At 39.2% G+C, this 11,196-nt stretch overlaps 1 protein-coding gene across 3 annotated transcripts in view; it reads right to left on the bottom strand.

Annotated features, from left to right (window-relative positions):
• Positions 1–11,196, bottom strand: part of LOC147579909 (uncharacterized) — a 49,761-nt gene continuing 38,565 nt past the window's right edge. For all 3 annotated transcript variants that reach the window (XM_086709552.1, XM_086709553.1, XM_086709554.1), the window contains exons 6-8: positions 4,805–5,032; positions 3,059–3,274; positions 1–280 (exon numbers count right to left, since the gene is read on the bottom strand). In XM_086709552.1, coding sequence (XP_086565678.1) covers positions 119–280; positions 3,059–3,274; positions 4,805–5,032 — 606 coding nt within the window. In that variant the 3' untranslated portion in view covers positions 1–118. The remainder of the gene's footprint in view (positions 281–3,058; positions 3,275–4,804; positions 5,033–11,196) is intronic.

The following is an 11,196-nucleotide window of genomic DNA, read 5'->3' as shown; positions in this document are numbered from 1 at the left end:
TCAAAGGTGAGAAATTCCTAGTGCATTTTATTCATAACATAGCTGCATTCAAGATGCTACAGGAGATGCCCGTATCTGCTGAGTTCTTGTTGGGAGTAATGAAAAAGACAGAACTTTTTTATTCATTATCCTGTCCAGTCTCAGAGTGAGAAGCAACCTTTGATTTGTCAGATGCTTTATAATCTTGTATAATAAGCCTTAGGTGATTGATGATTTCCTTGTCTGCTGTTCTCATGTTAAATCCCAACATCTTCATAATAGTTTCTCGAAAATCAGTGAGCTACAAAAAACCACCCAAAACATTAAGTCATACCATTAGTTTCAGTCACCTACATATTATGTACAATAAAATCGGTATCAGAAATGTAGTCTTATTAAACATTTCTCTATGAAATGTAACATTCTACATTCAAATTGTATTTTTAATATAGAAAAATGGTCTCTTTTGGAGTGCCTGGGTGGCTCAGTGGGTTAAGCGTCGGACTTTGGCACAGGTCATGATCTTATGGTTTATGAGTTCAAGCCCCACATGGGGCTCTCCCACTCTCAGCACGGAGCCCACTTTGGATCCTCTGTCTCCCTCTCTCTGCTCCTCTTCTGCTCTCTCTCTCTCAAAAATAAATAAAAACATTTAAAAAAGAAAGAAAGAAAAGTGGTCTCTTCTATTACAAGAACTCTTTATTTAAAATGTCCTTTTCAGGGGCGTCTGGGTGGCTCAGTCGGTTGAGCGGCCGACTTCGGCCCAGGTCATGATCTCGCGGTCCGTGAGTTTGAGCCCCGCGTCGGGCTCTGTGCTGACAGCTCAGAGCCTGGAGACTGTTTCAGATTCTGTGTCTCCCTCTCTCTGACCCTCCCCCGTTCATGCTTTGTCTCTCTCTGCCTCAAAAATAAATAAACGCGAAAAAAAAAGAAAATGTCCTTTTCATTTTAAGATTTTTCTTTTTAAGTCTTTTTCACCCCCAGCACAGAGCCCAACATGGGCCTTGAGCTCATGACTCTGAGATCAAGAGTTGGATGCTTTACCGACTGAGCCACCCAAGCGCTCCTAAGATTTTATTTTTACACTTTATAGACTAAACCTAATTTTATTGCTGCTTTTCATCTCTAAGGTAATTCCTTTTTTGATTTCAGACTTGTTGTATGGTAATAGCAGTCCCCGAAATCCATCTGTCTCCACCCCTCCTCCCTTATAAGGAAAGCAGCTCTAATCATCCATAAATCATGAGCCCAGGCTGAAGGATGCAGCTGGCCTCCACGGGCGGCCCAGAAATAGGACAATGCATAAATGAGGAAATACTGAGAAGTCCAAGACCTAGTGGGTCAGAACCCTGGCAAGTGAGAGGGAAAAGAGAGGGCCTTGGAAACACATTAGCCGAAATGGGCAGTTGTAAAGGACAAGGTTTCTGAAGGGAGAAAGAGATACTTGGAAGGGTAAGGTGTTCCTTGGAGGTTTAGAGATAAAGGAAAAGAGAAAAGCAAACAGTGGGAAATGAGTGATTTCTATAAACAAGAGTGTACTGCAGAATCAGACATCACATAAACCCCCCCACACCTCAACGTAAAAGACTTGAGGTGGTAAACTTTAGAAACTGCACTTACTGTACCAACACAAGAGGGTAGTATTGAGTTAAGAAACTAAGTAAGTAAACCCTGCCCTGTAACTACGTAAAGTAGAAACACCTAAAATTGAGAGGGCAGGGCAATTAAAAGGATTTTAAAGTGAATAGATAAATGGCAAATAATATCCATCCAAATTTCTTTTTGTATTGAAAAGTTTTTAACGTTTATTTATTTTTGAGAGACAGAGTGCCAGTGGGGTAGGGACAGAGAGAGAGGGAAACACAGAATCTGAAGCAGGCTCCAAGGCTCCAAGCTGTCAGCACAGAGCCCGATGCGGGGCTCAAACCCACGAATCCGTGAGATCATGGCCTGAGCCCAAGTCGGACGCTTAACCGACTGAGCCACCCAGGTGCCCCCATCCAAATTTCCTTAAGAAGAAAATTTCCAAGGCTCCAAACTAGTCAGGTGATGAAAATCTGCCCCAACTCCCCCCCCTCAAAGAACTCCCATGAAGCAAAAGAAACATGTTTGACATAATACCCGGTATGGATTAAATATCAAACAAGGATTTGCAGACATGGTGGGGGGGAACCTTTGTTTTGAATCAGAAATACAGTATTCAGAATACAAATGGACAAAAAAAAGATATCCAAGATGTCTCATAGATAAGATGTGAGGTCAGGTTGAAGTCAGGCAAGAACAAGACAAAGTCATCTCAGAGATAAGGAGTAAGCTACAGAGTACCCGAAGTAGAAGAGATCTGACTGAAAATATAATAAGGAACATCGAGAAGAATAAAAACAAGAATATACATAAGCAGAAGTTTAAAAAGAGAAAAAGCCAAATCATATCATGATTTTGTGTTTTAAGAATTTCTTAAGGTAATCTCTAAAGTTACATATTTTGTAAGAACTAATAATGGACAGGCGGCATATAATCTCACAATAGCCCAAAATTACCAGTTAGCCTTTAAAAAATTCTCCGAAAACATGTGCTCTGTAAATGCAGTGGAAATCTAAGCAAATTTAGAAGCACGACCCTCTTTTCCTAAAAGTGACTCAGCCCCAGACACGTGGGTTCCCCTGAACTCCCAATCTCTCACATCGTTTTCCTCCTTGTCACCAGTTAATCGGAGGATGTGTATGCAAACCTAACGTAAGATAATCATATATCCCCTCCTTTGCCACGGAGGATTTACCGGGAATAAGCATTTGATCTAAGCTGGGCTTATAAAACACTTTCTTGGGATTCTCTCTCCTGTCACAGAATCTCTAAATATCGAGCAAGCTGACATACATGGCGAAGCCAAGCAGAGATGGTGAAAAGAGCTGTATGAGGCTCCAGGTGCTGATCCTGGGGCCCTCTCAGAGGTCTGGCTGTTTAACTCACCTTTGATTCCATAAGCCAACAACGTCCTTTTTGTCTGGTTTAGAGTCTAAGTTGAGATGGGTGTTGATCACTTCGACTTAAAGAATCTTAATAAAGTAATAAAACAAACCTCTTGTTGTCCTGATACTTTATCAAGCGTGCTCTTTGCTGTGTAGCGCTCAGGACTGACGGCGTCTAACATCTGATGGACTTTCTCTTTGTCTCCTCTTTCCTCTGTCTTGGCAGAGTCTGATGTAGTTTTCAAGTTGTCTGTTTTCATAACTGTCTTCCCTTGCGTTAGTTCAGCTTTTGTTAAAGATTGCCTGAGCTTTTCAATTGTTTTGTCCTGTGAGGGTATAAGGTTGGGGGAAGGGAGATGGCTGTGATTAGATCTTTTCTAAATAATAGACAAGATGCATGGTATAACCCATGCTTCTTTTCCTTCTTCTTCTTGTTTTGTTGTTTTTTTTTTTACCTGATATACGGAAAAGAAAGAAAATTCCATAATTTATGAATTAAGAGAACATTTCTTAGCCATCAAACTCATCAATAACCAACAGTCATGAGCACCTGTATCAATTAGACACTTGGGATTTAAAGACTTTTAACGAGTATTCCATGCCTTCAAAAGTCCTACAGCCTCTGCTAGCCAAATTCAGAAATACAGACAATAACTGGCTTTGCAGTAAGATAAATATTGTGATAGAATGGGAAAAAAACACATTGATCCATAAGTATTCAGTGCACCTTTGGTTTAAGGAATCAAATGTATGCTTGAAATAGTACAGCGAAGCTTGGTATGGAGAAGATCCAAAGAGGAGCCCCCAAAATGAGTAAAACTTTTAACTATTACCCCAATAAGAAAGACCAAAATAAAACTTAAAAAGCAAGGGTTCTGGGGCGCCTGCGTGGCTCAGTCAGTTAAGCGGCCGACTTTGGCTCAGGTCATGATCTCTCGGTCCGTGAGTTCAAGCCGCGCGTCGGGCTCTGTGCTGACAGCTCAGAGCCTGGAGCCTGCTTCAGATTCTGTGTGTCCCTCTCTCTGACCCTCCCCTGTTCATGCTGTGTCTCTCCCTTTCTTTTTTTTTTTTTTTTAATTTTTTTTTCAACGTTTTTATTTATTTTTGGGACAGAGAGAGACAGAGCATGAACGGGGGAGGGGCAGAGAGAGAGGGAGACACAGAATCAGAAACAGGCTCCAGGCTCTGAGCCATCAGCCCAGAGCCTGATGCGGGGCTCGAACTCACGGACCGCGAGATCGTGACCTGGCTGAAGTCGGACGCCCAACCGACTGCGCCACCCAGGCGCCCCTCTCCCTTTCTCAAAAATAAATAAAAGTTAAAAAAAAAATAAAAATAAAATAAAATTTAAAAAAAGCAAGGGTTCTAGAATCCCAACATTTAGAATACCAGTTACCTTTGACAAGTAGGGAAGAGAATACATGATGGCTTCAGTGGAGTTGATAATGCTCTTGTTCTTTAATTTTTTTTTAATGTTTATCCATTTTTGAAAGACAGAGAGAGAGAGAGAGCACCAGCAGGGGTGGGCAAAGATAGAGGGAGACACAAAATCTGAAACAGGCTCCAGGCTCTGAGCTGTCAGCACAGAGCCTGATGCAGGGCTCGAACTCACGAACCGCGAGATCATGACCTGAGCCGAAGTTGGATGCTCAACCGACTGAGCCACCCAGGCTCCCCGATAATGCTCTTGTTCTTAAGATAAATGGTACATTTGCATGCATCTAATTTTATTATCCAATATATATTCTTATGTGTGTATATAAGAATGCTTTTTAATTCAATGAGAAACATGCAGCTAAAATAGTAACAAGACCAAAGCTTAAGTGAATCTTTGAAAGCTCACTTCCTTTACTTACCTTAAGGACGTTTACTCTTGTCAGTTGAGTTTTCATACTTTTATTTGACAATTTCAAATCACTCAGCTGTTTCTGAAGTTTCTGAATTTTCTCCTCTAATCTTTGAGTTGTAGCATTCTGCAAATTCTGCTGAATATTCAATAGTGTTTGTTGCTCATTGTCTTTCTCTACCTGTTTGGATATCTTGCCATGTTCTGCTATCCATGAATTCTTAATCCCAGAGTTTTCCTTTGCAGAAATCAACAGTATTGAAATAAAGAAGTTGTGCTTTAAGGTGGTGTTCCACACTAGCATACCACATCTACTCTAGTCTAATAAACTGCAGACAGTAATACTTATATAAGTAAATTTTTTTCACCATAAATATGCATTATTAAAATAATCTGGAAAATAAAGTATGACAATAAAAGGGGTGGCTCAGTGCTAACAAGGGCACAGGTAAGTTGACAATTTCATAAACATCGGGTGGAAACAGAGGAGATCAGCTTTTCAAGGAATGTATCATAAGGAAATATTTAGTAAAGATTCATACGCAAATATATTCTTTACATTATTTATAACACAAAAAAGTAGTAACAGTGCAAATGCCAAAAAATTACATATTATTGATTATACTTTCCCTAGAAGTCAAGCTTCAAAAATATTTACTAAAAGAAAATATTAATGCTACAACTAAATGAAGGAAGGAGGATTAAGAAAAACTCTGCCTACCAATTATGTTAACATAGGTATAGAAAAATATTCTTTTTAAGTATTTATTTGTTTATTTTGAGAGAGACAGACAGAGCATGAGTGGGGAAGGGGCAGCGAGCAAGGGAGAGAGAGAGAATCCCGGGTAGGCTCCATGCTGTCAGCTCAGAACCAGACCCGGGGCTCAATCTCATGAATTGCAAGATCATGACCTAAGCTGAAATCAAGAACCAGATGCTTAACCGACTGAACCACTCAGGCGCCCCTCTATGGAAAAATATTAGAATTATACCTATATTTTAACACTGCTTATCTTACAGTGGTAGGATTACTGTGATTTTAATTATATTCTTTCTAATAATCTATACTTTATAAAATTAGTACCAGAAAAAAAGAAAGGATAAAAATTGAATAAAAATACCATATATTTTCACTATATATAAATCAAAAGATAATAACGTTTGTATTAAAAAAAAAAAACCCAACTGTTCTTTGGAAGAATAAAATAGATGCCCCAAGCAAGCCTGGTTAAAGAGAAAAGAGAGAAAGTAAAAAATACATAATATTAGGAAGGAAAAACATACAGAATGCATAGATACAGAAAATATGAAAATAATTCTACACTTGATTTTAGCCAAAAGGCCGAGAGGCAATTATATGAAAAGAATTCTAAAAGAATATTTTATAATTCAGTGGCAAAAAGTTGAAAATCTAAAAGAAATACATTATTTTCTAGAAAACAATAATATGCAATCATGACCAGAAAACAAAAAACCCTAGTAAAGGGGCACCTGGGTGGCTCATTCAGTTAAGTATCTGACTCTTGGTTTCAGCTCAGGTCATGATCTCATGGTTCATGGGTTTGAGCCCTGTGTCAGTCTCCACGTTGACAGTGCAGAGCCTGCTTGGAATTCTCTCTCTCCCTCTCTCTGCCCCTGCCCCTCAAAATAAATAAGTAAGTGAGTAAGTAAATAAATAAATAAAATGAATTATACTTGGAGAATTTGGCATACTTTTTCAGAATCAAGGAAAAAAAAATCAAAGATACTGACAATTTGAACCATATGAATCATATGAGCATTAACTATCTATGGAACTTTATACCCAACAAACAGAGAACACATTCTTTACAAGCACACGTGGAACAGTTACCAAAATCAATCCAGTATTAAGCCATGTAAGAAGTCTCAATAAATTCTCAAGGATCAGGTACTTCCAGCATGTTGTAATAAAAGACAAAAATCTTAAATCCCATGCATCTGGAAACCTAAAAATGTATTACTATGTTTAAAATGAAAAATAAGGAAAACAGTCCATGTCAATATTTGTGGCACAAAGCTAAAGTGCCTCTTGACAGAATAATTATAGTTTAACTAAGCACATTTATTAGGATATTTGAAAGGTTAAACATAAAGCAGGTGCTCTTATTCCTTCTCTTCTTATTCTTCCTTTCCTTTCTTTTCCTCTCTGGACAATACAGTCCTCATGCTGGTAGATGGGCAGGACAAGGTAGGTGCCAGAATGAGAAGAGAAAAGCTGTGACCCAAGCGGGCTGACAGAAGTGGACACAGAGGTGGGTTGCCCTGCGGAGGGACTCAGAGCCTGACCAGGGTGAAAGGAGAGCCCAGGTGGAGAGGTGACCTGCCATGGAGGGTAACAGCCCGAGCAGGGTGAGGAAGGCATGCACACGGTTTTGGAAATTAACAAGAAGAGACAGGAACCCAAATAGGCAAATGGGTGAAGGAAACATCCAGGCAAAGACTAAAAAGCCAAAAGACTAAAAAAGATAAAAGAAATGCTCCAACTCACTAATTAGAGAAATGCAAATTAAATTAACAACACTTTATACCCCCCAAAATAGGAAAATTTAGGAAGCTGGTTAATGCCACGAAATGACAAGAACGTGGAGATTCAAGAGCACTTGTGTATATCTGGTGGGACTATTGTTCTGTGAAAGTCGACAAGCAGTACTTAATCAAATTAAATGTCCATCTACCCAATGAACCACCAATTCCAATCTTGAGCAAACACCCCTAAGAAACTCTCTCACAGGTCCTTAAGGCGACTTGTACAAGGATGTTGGTAGCAGTATTTGTGGTGGCAGAAAGACAGAGGTAACTGGGGTACTCATCACTGAGGAGTGGACAGGCAAATCATGGCCCATGTGCACACTGTAAAATTCCACGCAGTAGACACAGGCAATGAACTAGATGAGAAAATAGCAATACTATGTGGATCTTAAAAATATAAAGCTGAGGGCACCTGGGTAGCTCAGTCATTTAAGCATCCAACTCTTGATTTCGGCTCAGGTCATGATCTCATGGTTTGTGAGATCAAGCCCCGAGTCACCCTCTGTATTGAAAGCACAGAGCCTGTTTGGGATTCTCTCTCTCTCTCTCTCTCTCTCTCTCTCTCTCTCTCTAAATATAAACATTTAAAAAACATATATAATGCTGAGCAATAGAATGAGATTTTACCACAGTACTATTTATGCAAATTAAAATACATATATAAAAGTATAATTTAATGGGAATGCAAGCTGGTGTAGCCACTCTGGAAAACATTATGAAGGTTCCTCAAAAAACTAAAAATAGAACTATCCTACGACCCAGCAACTGCACTACTAGGTATTTATCCAAGGGATACAGGTGTGATATATATATATATATATATGTATATATATATATATATATATATATATATATATATATATATATATGGGAGTATTACTCAGCAATCAAAAAGAATGAAATCTTGCCATTTGCAACTACGTGGATGGAACTGGAGGGTATTATGCTAAGTGAAATTAGTCAGTCAGAGAAAGACAAATATCATACGACTTCACTTATGTGAGGACTTTACGAGACAAAACAGATGAACATAAGGGAAGGGAAACAAAAATAATATAAAAACAGGGAGGTGGGACAAAGCATAAGAGACTCATAAATATGGAGAACAAACAGAGGGTTACTAGAGGGGGTGTGGGAGGGGGAATGGGCTAAATGGGTAAGGGGCACTAAGGAATCTAGTCCTGAAATCATTGTTGCACTATATACTAACTAATTTGGATATAAATTTTAAAAAATAAAATTAAATAAGTAAGTAAATAAATAAATAAAATAAATAATAAAATAAAAGTTTATTTAAAAGAACATATACAAATGACCCTTGAACAACATGGGTTTGAACTGTGTGAGTCTACTTACATGCAAATTTTTTTTTTTTTTTTTTTTAAATTTTTTTTCAACGTTTATTTATTTTTGGGATAGAGAGAGGCAGAGCATGAACAGGGGAGGGGCAGAGAGAGAGGGAGACACAGAATCGGAAACAGGCTCCAGGCTCTGAGCCATCAGCCCAGAGCCCGACGCGGGGCTCGAACTCACAGACCGCGAGATCGTGACCCGGCTGAAGTCGGACGCTCAACCGACTGAGCCACCCAGGCGCCCCACATGCAAATTTTTTATCAACATGGTACAGTACTCTCTCGTGGTACAATGTATTCTCTCTTATGACTTTTTTTTAACATTTTCTTTTCTCTAGCTTACTTTATCATAAGAATACCATATACATAAATATGGCATACAAAATATGTGTTAATTGACTATGTAATCAGCAAAGCTTTTGGTCAACAGTAGGCTATTAGTAGTTAAGTTCTGAGGTAGTCAAAAATTATACATGGGACCTTTCAACTACATGGGGAAGGTGTCAGCACCCCTAACCCCCACATAGTATAGACAAAAAGATACACATTAAACACATTAGATTGATCTCTTTTGGAAGAGGGAATGGGAAAATAGACTTAAAAGGAGTAAATAAATAAGAGAAAGCTCTTCCATGGCCCAAGATAGTGTATTATGAACCATAGAGTTTGATTAACTCAACCTTCTGCATATGAGGTCCAAATTGTGAGGAGTAGGGAAGCAAAGGAATACAAGAAGCCAACAAACAAAAAACAAGGTGCTCAGCCTTACTAGTAATCAGGTAAATGTTATAACTATACTATTTTAACCCAACTCTCTCTCTCTCAAAGAATGACATCATCCAGTGCTGGTTAGGCTGTGAAGAAGAAGCAGGCACTCAGGCATTTCTATTTGGAAAGTGAAACTGTTGCTTTTTGGAAGGTAGTATTTTGGCAGTGGCTATTAAAATTTAAAATACTCATACACTGTGATCCTATAATTTCATATCTAGAACTCAATCGCCTAGGGGGAGAAAGCACCAATGTGGAAAGACATATGTAGAAATATATTTATTGCTACATTATTTGTAATGGCATAAAAGGTGGAAATAATTTAGTAGTCCATCAGTAGGGAACTAATCAAATAAATAAGTTATATATACTCTGTGGAATACTATGCAGCTATTAAAGGAATGAGTTCAATCCATTCTTTTAACCTAAGGAAAAACCATGAGGTACTTACTTTTTACTGTGTAAGAACAGTATTTCACTAGCATAGTCCCAGTTTTTTTTTCCAGTTTATTTATTTTGAAAGAGAGAGAGGGTGCAAGCAGGGGAAGGACAGAGAGAGGGAGAGAGAGAATCCCATGTATTGTCAGCATAGAGCCCAACACAGGGCTTGAGATGGTGACCTGAGTCGAAACCAAGAATCGGATGCTTAACCTACTGAGCCACCCAGGTGCCCCCACACAGTCCCAGTTTGATAAAAAGTACCTACATACATGTACTTGACTGTTTCCATAACCATGGCAATAGTTGTAGAAGATATATATACTGCTGTTTACTGGGGTAAAATAGGCAGAAAGAAGGTTGGGGGAAATTATTATTGTTTTCTTAAAAACTTTTCACTTGGTTTCAAGAGTTATAGAAAGCATGTGTTAATTGAATATTCTTAAAATTTAATATAGCATTTTACGGGTGCCTGGGTGGCTCAGTCAGTTGAACATCTGACTCCTGAGTTTGGCTCAGATCATGATCTCACAGTTTGTGTCGGGACACTGACAGTTCGTGTCCTGACATTCTGGGGAACACAGTGCCTGAGGCTCCACCTGTACAGTCATTCCCTTGAGCTCCTTTCCTTCAAATCGGCTTTTTAAAGCACATCAAGAAATACATTAACAAATGCCCTCATAATAAATACCAAATGTGTGCATCTTAGAGAAATGAGAGATATGGAAAGAGGAGAGGATTTTTTTTTAATTTTTTTTTTAATGTTTATTTATTTTTGAGACAGAGAGAGACAGAGCATGAACGGGGGAGGGTCAGAGAGAGGGAGACACAGAATCTGAAACAGGCTCCAGGCTCTGAGCTGTCAGCACAGAGCCCGACGCGGGGCTCGAACTCACGGACCACGAGATCATGACCTGAGCCGAAGTCGGCCGCCCAACCAACTGAGCCACCCAGGCGCCCCTGGAAAGGATTTTTTTTAATGTTTATTTATTTTTGAGAGAGAGAGAGAGAGGGTGCAAGCAAGAGAGGGCCAGAGAGAGAGAGGGAGGCACAGAATCTGAAGCAGGCTCCAGGCTCTGAGCTGTCAGCACAGAGCCCGACACGAGGCTGGAACCCACGAACCACGAGACCATGACCTGAACTGAAGTCAGATGCCCAGTCCATTAAGCTGCCCAGGCTTTCCAAGGAGAGGATTTTTGATAAAAACAGAAGGTTTAAAAGTTTGTAGCAAATTTTCCTCCCTTTTCTAATATTAAGTATCAACAGCTTTAAATGTTAGATACCATAAAATACA

The sequence above is a fragment of the Puma concolor genome, chromosome B3 (assembly GCF_028749965.1).
Source record: "Puma concolor isolate L17-30 chromosome B3, mPumCon1.1.hap2, whole genome shotgun sequence".
NCBI lineage: Eukaryota > Metazoa > Chordata > Mammalia > Carnivora > Felidae > Puma > Puma concolor.
The sequence above is the reverse complement of the archived record's forward strand: the minus strand, read 5'-3'. Positions and strand labels throughout refer to the sequence as shown.